General features: G+C 40.4%; 1 protein-coding gene across 5 annotated transcripts in view; it reads right to left on the reverse strand.

Annotated features, from left to right (window-relative positions):
• fat3a (FAT atypical cadherin 3a) overlaps nt 1-13,178 on the reverse strand; it is a 177,260-nt gene that overhangs the window by 63,413 nt on the left and 100,669 nt on the right. For all 5 annotated transcript variants that reach the window (XM_047339510.1, XM_035153811.2, XM_035153813.2 and 2 more), the window contains exon 4: nt 976-1,037. In XM_047339510.1, the coding sequence (XP_047195466.1) occupies nt 976-1,037 (62 nt within the window). The remainder of the gene's footprint in view (nt 1-975; nt 1,038-13,178) is intronic.

The raw sequence follows: 13,178 nt of genomic DNA on the forward strand, positions 1-13,178 counted from the left end.
TATTGTGACGACATAATACACAGGAAGCTCATTCGAGTCACTCAAGCATGACGTTTCTGACTTAGAGGAACCATAACAAAACGCGCGAGTGTTTTTTTTCCAGAGTTTTTGGGTTGGTAGACATGCCAGATACCCACATTAATGTGTAGAAGCACTAACAAAGTGGAATTTGCATGATATCTCCCCTTTAAGGGAAAAGTTTATTCCTAATAAGAAAATGTTTTTTTGTTAACAGCCACGCTGTACAAAGGTGTAGAACTAGAACTTAAACCCTTCCACACACACTGGTGTATAGATATAGACGTGGCTCCATCAAATCTCGCTACGCCTCCTCCAACTAAACTCTACGGTGGAAACTTCCAGTGATCTTGTTTGCCCGAGTTAAATTCATCATTATGAGCGGTTGATTATATAAAAGGGTTAGGGCTAAGGTTATTGTGAAGCTTATTAATGATCCCAGAACCTGAGGGAAAAGTAACAGCACATACACAGAGGCACAAACACAGACTCCGCTGCTCTGTGTGTGTGTGTCTCTCTCTCTCTCCCAGCTGAAGCCTCATGACTTGCTACACTTTTAAAGTTTATTTGTTTGTCGCCACAATATCAACACGGATCATCACATAATGATCAATTAATGAGTTAAATCGTTCTTCAGGGCAGTGCATTCATCAGCTGTCAGGCTCGCTCTAATATTCTCTCTCTCTCTCTCTCTCTGATCAGACACATGTATAAACTTAGTCTGTTTTGGTGTAAATAAAACATGCTGAAAAGCAACAGGACCGTCTCTGTCTGTGTGTGGAAGAGCCCCGTGGCATGGTCAACTGCCACAATGACTTAAACAGTTAAGTAACAGTATTTGGATCTTTGAATTAGGTTATTTCAGTTTCTGCGTGGGTTTGTGATTTGTTAAAGTTCTGTGAATTGGATATGTGTGGTGAGGCTTTTCACACACTTTCATTACACACACACACCCACCTCCAAAACATGCTCTGTTTGTTGTTCACGGTCCAGTTTCCTTGAGGTTGTGGTGATCAGACCTTAGACAGAAAACAGCAGAGAAAACTATTAGAAAAAAGACAAGACACACACACAAACACACTCCACATATGCATGCACGCACAAACAAAGACACTGCTGTGCCACTAAGCCCAATGAGCAGAGTGACATGGTAATTATATGTGGATGTCAGACACGATGACTGACTTGATCTAATTACATGCAGAGAGGAGTAACTTTAACACAGGAGACGAGAAAGGCAACAGCAACTAGGATCATGGAGGAGCCAAAGGAAGTGTCCAAGAAAAGTTTCTGATGCTTCAGATAAATAAGAAACTCTGTGGTTACGATTACTGTCTATTAAAGAAAGTAATCAATAGCCAGATCAGAAGTACCTCATCAGTGTTTGTGTAATTACTCTCACTGCCAAAAGAGGGATACAAAAGTTCCGTACCCCAGGTTTATAGGAAAAATGTTTGCAAAGGAAATATTTTAAGAAATGTGCATATTTGTCATAAAATTAAGATATGGATATATGTTCCATGTTAAGTAAAGAGGTCTTGTGTATGCACCTATCTTGTCACTCCACAGTACATTTTAAAGACTGCAAAGCTATGTTAAATAAACTCATGGACAGGGAACATTAATATCATTAGCATGCCTCATAAGTTATGTTCACAAGTATTCAGTCAGTTTGGATAGGGTTGGTTGGTTGTCATTAACATTAATTATCCAATCATGTCATTATGGATTATAGAGCCCTTATATCTGACTTTGGTAACATCATTCCTGATGATTTTTGGTGATGAATTTAAAGATGTGATGTTAAAAAAGGGATTGAGACATAAAACTAAAAAAGTGGGGAACTAAGAAGGAAAATTTAGCATAGCATTATGTGAGCAAGGAAGTGGCCCCCACGGTACCAGGGGGTTTATCAGTGCAGCTGATAGGTGTTGGCTGATTACTTCACATAAAATAAAGGCAGCAGGAGAGCTGCCACTGGGGCAGAGAAACACATAAGGGTGACGCATGAAAAGACTGTACAGACAAAGCAAGAGAGCTGAGCTGCTGGGGGATTTCAGTTGCTGTTTTTGAATTTATGTTGGTTGATTTGGCAGTTAAATAAAGCATGTTGAAACCTGAGTGGTTTGTATCTGGCTGTGTTGGGAGACTCTCAGTGGCAACATCCCAGATAGTTCCACCTATCTGCAGCAATGCCATAACAATATGCCAACTTTGGGAACTTGCAAACTGCGGTCCCTGGTCTGTGTTGACAGTGCTGTTCCTCCCACATCGCATGTATCAGCATCTGCAAACAAAACTGCACAGTTCATGCTGCTGAATACTCTTTTCCTGAACAGAAAGGCACTACTCATCCACAAAATCATTACTGGCAAGGAACTTGACCCTCTCTGGCCCACTGAAACATGGTTAAACCACCAGGACTTTATGGCACTCATTCAAGCCTCACCCCCAAAGTGTCATATACCCAGACCAACATCTTTGCTGCGGAACTTCCAGTTCTCACTGACACCTCATTTGAGCGCATTGCCATCACACTGGCAAGATCTTCACTGCTCCCAGTTGTCCTTATCAATCACACACTAAAGCCTCCACTACCTTCTCATCTGAACTGTCTGCTCTACATTTCCATCTCCACTTCTTCTTGGTGATTTTAGCATTCATGTGGACTCGATCAGCTGCATACTGGCTAATGAATTCTTGTCACTGCTGGACTGCTATAACATCACAGAGAACGTCAAAGGGCCCAACCACACCAGAGGTCACACATTGGATCTGGTGTGGTCTACCAGCACAACTCCCTCCCACCTGTAGTGCCTGAACTTAGGGGAATCTTACCTTCATGCTATTCTTTTTCCAATTTCTCTGCTTTTTTCTCCCACTGCTTCACCTGCACACCTGCAGTCAACAGCCAATCATGACCTTAGGCCTCGGTCATACACATTCTGATATATGGTTCAGTCACCAATGCAGTATAAATGTCTTGGTTTGTGTGTTTGTTTTTTTTAACTCTACACATTTCACACTTAATGATTTCAATTGCATGATGATTGAAGTGATGAAGAAATTAAACAAAAATCAATTCTCATATAAAATCAGAGAAACATCAAATATTTTCAACTTTAGAAAGAAAACCATGAACACCAAGACCAAGAAATTAATTTGAATATAGTTGGTATATGGTTTTTGTGTTGCAGAGACCCTTTCAGAGAGGTTCCTCATACCATGTAAAATGAGCTTTACAATATAACACTGCATACAGCCTGTTATCACAACTGTGGTAAAAGTATTTGACAGCTACTCATGTTTTGTCCTCTGGGGAGAGCAAAGTATTTCTCTAACTTAGCTGACAGAACCTCTTCAGAAAAATAAAAACTTTGTACTTGAGGAACTTGACAGGAGAGACGGAAAAGAGAGAGAAAGATGCCAAGAATAGCGAGGATCAAATGAAAGGAGGGATGAGTGTAGAGATTTTTTTGCTGACTGGAAATGACCTGGAGGACAGTTCACCACATTAAAAAACAAAATGATATTGGCCGTTGGTTGCAGAGATTTTTTTTTTCTGAATGAAAATAACTATACTATACTACAGATGTAGCTAATATCAGACATTTCTCCTGGTGCCTTCTTGTACTGGACAAGAAAAGGAAGGACTTACAGATGAAGCCTATTGAGAAAGCAGGGGTCAAACATACATTGACAATGAACCCTCAGCCCCAGAGTTAATCAGTCAACTCTCAACACATATCTCATAATCACTCATCTGTATAGACCCTGATTTACAGAGATAGAAGCCTCCAAAGAAATGTTGCTTTGTCAACGTAGTCTACTGTCGTCATTAATCGTTTTAATAGGATTGATGGTGCTGTGTTTCAGATGAGCTAACACTGCAAGGAACCTTGGAGTTATGTTTGACCAGAAAATGTAATTTGACCCACAGAGAAAAATAAGTCTCTTGGACAGCTTTCTTCCACCTGCGCAATATTATGAAAATTAGTAACATCCTGTCTCAGAAGGATGCTGAGAAACGAGTCCATGCATTTGTTACCTCTAGACTGGATTACTGTAATTCTTTATTATCAGGATGTCACAGTAAGTCTGTGAAAAGCCTCAAGCTTGACCAAAATGCTGCAGCACGAGTGCTGACAGGAAGTAGGAGAGATCATATGACTCCTGTCTTAGCTTCTCTGCATTGCCTCCCTCTAAAATTCAGAACAGAATTCAAAATCCTGCTCCTCACATACAAAGCCCTTAACAATCAAGCCCCTTCATATATTAAAAAGCTCATAACACCGTATTCTCCAAATAGATCAATTTGCTCCCAGTTTCTTCCAGAGTATTTTAATTTAATTGAAATATTTATCTACGACCTCTGTACGTAGCACTTAGCTGTGGACTGTTACAGTCATAAATGTAAGCTTAACAAAAAGCTACTTATTAATGAGTTCACAACTTGTGGGTTTTACTTTAATTGCCAGGCAGGCTGACATGCTAACAAGCCAGGAGCAGCTAAATTCAGCTCCTGCATGCCACATTAATAGAACTGACAAAGAAGCGAATGTGACAGCACTCAACAGCGACACTGCGCACACACACACACACACTTCTGTATACTCTCCTTTCCTCCTGGAATGTAGCAACCTTATAAATAAAGCAGGAGCCTATTGGCAATGCGATTATGCAACATTAGCTCAAACGCCCTAGCAGACAAGAGTTTATTTGCTGTTGTAAGACAGAATCAGAAACCCAGGGAAGAAATGGCTTTCGTCAGAAATGGCTTTAGTCTGTATTATGGATTTGACAAATATGGCAAAAATTGAGGAGAAGACACAGTCAGAAGTGGTATCATCAGAAATACATAATAGACTGAACAGAATGAACTTAACTTTTCATTCTAGAATTAAATACAGAAAACCAAATTTCTTCAGCTCTGAGTTAAGGCGTCTCAACCAAAGGCATAATTACTGTTCCAAAACAATGTAGTCTATCACAGGTCTGACATATAGAGACCAAAGACAACTCTTCACATCTATGAAGAAGTTATTGTCGCATTATAACCTAAAATAAATTAACTCTTTCTCTAAAACTGGAGGAACTCTCACTATCTGCACTTTCTAATCTCACTGACACATTGCATATTGCAAAATACAGTGTCAAATTGCAACTACACATACCAGATGCATGGTGGTTATGTGGATTTAATCCTACACAACAAATGGGAAATAGTCTGTATTTAAAAAAACGCTTGTTCAGCACTTTCTTTATTACACATTACCACAATTAACAGTTATGAAAAAACAAACCCAAGAAACATATTCACAATGCAGGGAACATACACTACAATAACCAAAATGTAAGATCCTAAAATGACTAAAGATGAATAAAAGACACACATTGTTATTCTGGGTCTTTGCTAAGAGTCTGGCAACATTACACATGTACTATTAGATGCAGTTGAAAGCTCTGTGAAGTTAAGGAGTGATTAACAACTCTATAGAAGAGGTAATTATGCCAATCATCTAGAGCAGGGGTCAGCAACCTTAGGCACGCGTGCCATCATTGGCACGCGGAGCCATAATCATTGGCACACAGGTGATTCCTTATTAAAGAAATGTTCAAAGGTTTTGCCGTCACGCAGCCTGTATTATTTAGCTTGATTGATGTTAACACCTCCCAGCCACTAGGTGCCAGTAATGCGCCATAGGCTGGATGCCAATCGCCATTAAATAAGAAGAAGAAGCCTCCCAGCCGGCGCTGCTCACGTTTTCCCACACGAATCTCCGTAAAGTGCAGCCGTTCAGGTGTACTGGTGATGGCATGCCCGCTAGCTAACAAACCGAAGGTACGGGCATTTCAGCCCTCATGGGCAGAAGACTACGGCTTTGTTTTTCATAAGGACTGTGCTGTGTGCACGTTATGTTTTAAAGTGTTGTTTGCAGAATGTCCAGTGTTAAGCACCACTTTGAGACAAAGCACGAAAGAAGTTTCTAAGATCAGGCAGACAAGGGAGAATCAATCAAACGTGCAGTGTCCAGGTATGGGAAGCAGGCAAACTCTCTCAAAGTCTTTGACACTGCCAAAACCATGTGACTGAAGCAAGCTTTCACAATTCTGAATATGAGTGGGGTTGGTGGGGTTAATGACAAACTTATTATTGCAATCATAATGAGATAAACATGTTTCTTTAGAGTGTTGTTCTATATATAGCCAATATGGATTGAATAAAATGACATGTCTGTTGGAAATATTAATTTTGGTTCAATAATAAAACTTAATTTTAATATTTTTTGGTATGGCACACTAATTAAGAACATTTCACATTGGCACTTATTGTCAAAAAGGTTGCCGACCCCTGATCTAGAGGATCTGGAAGGTTTCATTTAAAACAGAGACGGGGGGGGGGCTGACAAACAGGTAGATATATTATATAAAATGTCAACTTCATACTTTCAGCATATGAATGTGAAGTTGTGGTAGTGACCTTTCCATTACATGTCTTACAAGTAGTGGGATTAACATGTCAGGTCCCATTAAATGAACAGTGGAAATTTCCTGGAGAACTGATTCAGATTTCACTGACTTCCTTCCTGTGTGTGGCGGGTTTAAAACACATACCTTTCCATCTGCCCTCTTAAACTGCTTTTCTCTGTGTTACTAAAAGCTTATTGGTTTAAGAATTATTTTCTTGTGTCATGCATCCATATCATGTTTCATAACACAATCGCTATAAGGCAAGTAAGCATTTAAGTCGTCATTATAAATGCAAGCCTTCCCTCCTTAATGAATTTCAAGTTTAAATAAAGAACTAATAATACCATTTGATGGTAATTATGCTAATTTTCTGGGATTGGAGATACATCCTGAGTGAAATAAAGGAAAGTAATGAAGACAACTGCAGCTTTCATGCAACAAAATCACTGGCTGCCGCAAAAAACCTGAAGCAAAATATTTCCGCCCCCATGTTAAACAGTTGGAAACTTGTTCTTTTCATCAATCACTGTTCCTTTTTTCCTCCAAGCACCTTTTTCTGCGAAAAGCTCAAACTACATGGCTTATCCAGATGGTGCTCTGCAGACTTCACACATTGACATATGATGAGGTAACAGGTAAGGTTTCCTCCTGATGTCTTTTCCATGTGCACATGTTTGTGAATTCAGTGAATTATATAATTGGCCCCATGACTCCCATATTTTACAACTGCATATAAAAATAGATTTTCATTTAAGTTTGCCATGACTTTGCAGAGACAAATGGGAAATAGTCTCCTCTATCCAAGACCCAATTGGTGACTGACCAAAATATATGAGTGGATCAACAACGACAATGTTCTGATCATGTGGTGCACACAGGTAACAGGGCAAAAGATTTCAGTATGTCACAGACAATCAGATTAAAACATGACCTTTGTGAAAGAGTAAAAACTGTTAAGTGCTGTGACTGTATATATATACAAAACATTTATAAAAAAATGTGAGCTGGAATGTTGACAGTTAAAGAAAGTAGGCAAGAAAATGCAACCTGTCATCCTCTGCTCCGTGGCCGCCAATCCCTCCTCTGGGAGTGTGAGTATGTATGAGGATGTGTGTTCTTCTGATTGGTGCGGCAAGTGTTGGTGTAAGTATGATTGGTAAGGCAGGTCTGGCTGTTGCTTCTTCCCTCTGCAAGTCCTTGCGTACCTGCAGCATATCTCCATTGATCTGTACCTTAATTCTGACTCTCTTTTTCAAATTAAAACTTATTATTACTGCCAGTAGTGGTCTGTCGTGCGTCTGGGTCCAATTCCTGATCTGCTCACAACACAACCAAAATGTTGTACTTTTTAGAGTAGTGGGAAGAAGAGAGGACCGAGAAAAGTTGAAGCACAAGAAGAAGCTTGTGATCAATAGGGCTTCAAGGATTTCACAATCCGTGTCAGGGAGCATCGAGGTCAGTGACACAAAGTGATAGTACAACTGACACTAATCACATTCTACACTGTGCACTTTACAAACTGACACTGTCTGCAATGTTTGGTAGTTTCCTGTTGTTGAAATATATGAATGTTCCTAGAGTTCAAGCAACATTTAGTTGATGAAAGACCTTCTTTTTGGGAAGTAGGAAAATTGTATCATTGCGTTTTGTTGTTAACCACATTGTTAATCCAAGCACTCATTCCTATAACAGCGCAGGAAAGAAAAAGCTATATTCAACAAAGGAGGAATTTGGAAGGAGGAGGAATTTTGAATTTAATTACTATGAACTAGTGCAGTGCCCATTCTAAACCTGCCTATTTGAAATGGGCTGTTTGTTTGGCCTGTGGTAATACTCCAGAGCTACTTCAGATTTGTTCCGTCATTACAATATACAGTCACTTTTTATGTTTCGATGTGTTCATCACTTTATCTGCAATTAATATTGTTTCATAAAATGAAACTGAATTTGCTTTATTACTGTCCACATGTGTGGCTTATATATAGGTTTGAATGATTTATTTATCTCACTGAAACCTGAATCACACCGGCCAATACATCCAGGGGTGGATGCTCTCTCCTCTGCCTACTCTTTCACCCACACACCCAGACCCAATGGTAGGGGTGGTGGTACAGGTTTACTCACCACCCCCAAATGGAGTTCTTCTCTCTTCTCGCTGCCACATTTTACTCCACTGTCTTTTGAACTTCATGCTGTGACAGTAACTCATCCGGTACAATTAACCATTTTTGTTCTCTACCATCCATCAGGTCCTTTGGGAGATTTCTTGGAGGAATTAGACGTCTTCCTCTTGAACATCCCAGAAAATGGACCTCCACTTGTCCTCCTGGGTGACTTCGACATCCAGACAGAGAAGTCGTCTGACCTACTACTTTTACTCTCTTCATTTGCTCTCTCACTAAATCCTTTCCCTATGCACAAGGCTGGTAACCACCTTGACGTTAGTTTCACTAGAAACTGCTCTTCCACTAACCTCACTGTAACCCCACTTTACGTCTCTGACCACTTCTTTATCTCTTACTCTCGGCCACTCTCACAATCTGACAACCCTATCACATCAACAGATTCTGTACCTGTCAGCGCAAGATTCACTCCCTCTCTCCCTCCTCTCTGGCCTCCTGTGTTTTATCAGCCCTCCCTTCATCTGACTCTTTCTCACTCATGCATCCTAGCTCTGCCACAGACACTCTCCTTTCTACTCTGTCCTCCTCTCTTGATTCTCTCTGTCCAAGTTGTACCGACAGTACCAGAAAGCAAATGGTGAAAATCTAAACACCCTAATGACCTGCGCACTTATCAATCTCTTCTCTCCTCCTTCTCTGCCTCTATTTCTGCAGTCTCTCTCTCCTCTGTGGTCATCCTTCTAGACTTTCTGCTGCATTTGACACAGTGAACCACCAGATCCTTATTTCCTCCCTTCAGGATCTGGGTGTCTCAGGCTCTGCTCTCGCCCTGCTCTCATCCTACCTCAAAGACCACACTTACTGGGTAACTTGGAGATGAACTGTGTCAGAACCTTGTCTTCTCACTACCGGGGTCCCTCAAGGTTCCGTCCTGGGTCCCCTCCTCTTCTCTCTGTACACCAACTCTTTTGGTTCTGTCATTAACTCACATGGATTTTCTTACCACAGCTACGCTGATGACACCCAACTTATTATCTCTTTTCCCAAATCTAAAACACAGGCAGCAGCACAAATCTCTGCCTGTCTGACTGACGTCTCTCAGTGGATGTCCACACACCACCTGAAAATCAATCTTGACAAGACCAAACTATTTTTCCTTCCAGGGTAATGCTCTCCCATCCAAGACCTTACCATCACCATCAACAACTAGCACCCACCCAGACCACAAGGAACCTGGGTGTGACACTCGACAGTCAACTCTCCCTTACTGCCAACATTACTGCAACAACCCGTTCCTGTAGATACATGCTGCACAATATCAGGAGAATACGTCCCCTTCTCACTCAGAAGGCAGCGCAGGTTCTGGTCCAGGGTCTGGTCATCTCACGCCTAGACTATTGCAACTCCCTCCTGGCTGGTCTGCCTGCTAGTGCCATCCGACCTCTGCAGCTCATACAGAATGCAGCAGCTCCACTGGTCTTTAACCTACCTGAATTCACTCATACTACTCTGCTCCTCCGCCCCGTTCACTGGTTACCAGTGGCTGCTCACATTCGCTTCAAGAAACTAGTACTTGTGTACCGTGCTGCAAACGGATCAGGCCCAGTCTACAATCAGGACATGGTTTAACCTTACACCCCAGCCCGTTTACTCCGCTCTGCAGCTGCGAATCGACTTGCTGCTCCCTCACTGCGAGGGACAACTAGGCACTCAACAAAATCACGACTGTTTGCTTGTCCTGGCTCCTAAATGGTGGAACAAACTCCCCATTGACATCAAGACAGCAGAAAGTCAACACATCTTCCACAGCAGACTAAAGACTAATCTCTTCAGACTACGCCTTGATTAAGAAGATCTTAGGTCTAGTAACCAATTAAAAAAATAATAATTATAATAATTTAAGTTTAGTTGCACTTATATTTGTTAAGTTTAGTTGCACTTAATATATATATTTATATATATTTTGCACTTACATGTAGCACTTGTGGTTTGGCTTTTGAAGTTAATGTACTTACATGATTCTTGCTGTTCTGGGTTTGTACCCTCATAGTTGAATGCACATATTGTAAGTCACTTTGGATAAAAGTGTCAGCTAAATGAAATGTAATGACAGGTAATCTAATTTAACTGGTATTGTTTTTCATACATTGCATGTTGGCTATTTTATAGGTCAGAGGACACAATCTTCAGGCCCAAGTTCACAATTTTTCTAAATAAAATCTATGATAGAGATCAGCATCCGTAACACCTGTACATGTCTGTGTCAGTCAGATATGGTGAAAATAAAAAACGAATTACCATAATGATGTGATTTTTAGTCCAGGTGAACATTTATGTGTTCCTGAGATATTGCATTCATAAGACCAAAAACATGTTTTGTAGTGTCACAGTGACCTTGACCTTTGAGCATTGACAAACTAAATCAAATAAACTTTTCATTTTAACTTTACATTGGAACTAAATTTGCAGAAATTCCCTAGACCTCCGGCCACTGGTTGTTGCCAGCACAGAGGCATGAAGTGTCAGTAGATGTACAAAAATGTGTATATCAGAGAGGCTTTGGGCTTATGGACCCTCATCAATGTTTCATAAGAACAGATACAACTATTCTACATCCACTATCAAGACTGAGAAACGTGGCTAAAAGTGTATGTAAGGATGATGCAGAGAAAGGAGGCGATATAAGATGACAATACAAAGTTATATCTTCCCTACTCTCCACCAAAAGCCTTATCTGTAGACCAAACTGTGAGGCAGCATATAGAGGGGATATGTGTGTGTTCTCTTTTTCCCTTACTTCTTCTCCTTACTTCATTATTTCCCTCAACACATGAACTGCACCAGCTATCTCCAATTAGATATACAGTGTGTACTGTAGTGCTATCATTACCCATGTGAATGGCATTTATGATAAAACATCATCAACGCTGGTGAACTAGAACTGTCAATGGTTACTGTCAACTCGATATCACATCACTGTTTATGTCCAGTTGCTGGTCTACTTTTCTCAGCTTCAATCTGGGACTTTAAGAGAAAATTAACACTTTTAAATGAACACTGTCGTTACAGATAAAGTTTGCTGCCTAGCTCCCACATAAACCTTAGTCGTTTTATGATTAGCCATAACCAGAGCCGCTAGCTTACTTGTAACTTAACAGACAGCTAATGTGGCTATTGGCTAAATTCTAATAGTTATATCTTAATATCTCCATTAGATGTCCATTAGTCGCAGCATCGCCATGTTGGATCGCCATATTGCTAAAGATGTCGAGAGTGGACAAGCCAGTCTGAGGTGGCATCTGGCGTATGTTTACTACCTCTTCTTCTGGCTTTTTTGGCGGTTGGCAAAGAACGATTTGATGCATTACTGCCTCTAGCTGGTCTGGAGTGTGGACACATAGACTGTGAGTGTGCATTTGTTTACTGAAGAAGCTTGAATTCCCTGAAAAGTTTCATGAGTTTTTGGGCATGTCTAGGCCCTGAAAAAGCTCCCAAAAGAAAATAATTATAATAATAATAATAATCATTTCCATCTCAATAGGGCCTTCGCACAGTTGAATTAAAGTTGTAAAGCGAGGCTTACTTCTTGTTGCTAGTAGGTGGCGCTATCACTACATACAGAGTAATAGATATGTTCAGGTCGGGGCTCTGATGAAGCCTGAGCAATTTGGGGCTGATTGGACAATGTGCAGTGAAGTTAAAATAAACTTCCTTTTTCATGGCGAATCAGTAAGTGGCGCTTTGACCCTGAGTTAGCAGTTGGAGCAGTTAACCCTTTGATACACAACATGGGTCAAAACTGACCAGGCTCAGTTTTTATTTTCTATATTTTTGCAGTGAATGAATATCATCATTCAGTATTAAGGTATTCCCCAATTAACTTGTTTTTGATTACCACAAATCATTATTTTCCTTTTTCCTTTCTTACTTTATAAACAAATGTAAATTTTGCATTTCTACATCACTTTTACACACATGGGTCAAAATGACCCATACAGTATGTATTCACTACGGAACAACTACCACTCATTTCACACAGCTGCTTTTGCACGTCTAATGAATGTAAGTCTTATTTTACAATCCATTACTAGTGAGAAAGAGAAATATGTACCTTACTAACTACCTGTTAGCTAGCCAGCTTCTTTTCTGGCTAGCTAACCATTGCTAGATCAACAAAGTAAAACTCGAAATATAACAGAATATACTTAATAGGACGATTGATATACATGCTTTAGATTTTCTTTATCCAGAGTGTTAGTATGTCTGGTCACATCCAAGTGTCCACAAGCCCCGACATTCATAATCAACTCGAAACGGCGTCATTTACACCGTGTTTTAAAGCCTAAATGTCTGCTGATATCTTCCGATGAGGTGCATTCAGGGACCATCAGAAATGCTAATGTCCTAGCTCAGCCACTTCTGGTGGACTTTAAAGAATTTCAGTATGTTCAAGCAGTCAAAAATGTGATTAATTTTCCTGAATAATCAAACGAAAAGCAATAGGTGGATTCTGTGCTGTGCAGTGAGGAACTCTCTGACATCACAAGAGACGTGCTACAGGCACAA

Source organism: Hippoglossus stenolepis, chromosome 4 (assembly GCF_022539355.2).
Source record: "Hippoglossus stenolepis isolate QCI-W04-F060 chromosome 4, HSTE1.2, whole genome shotgun sequence".
NCBI classification, from domain to species: domain Eukaryota; kingdom Metazoa; phylum Chordata; class Actinopteri; order Pleuronectiformes; family Pleuronectidae; genus Hippoglossus; species Hippoglossus stenolepis.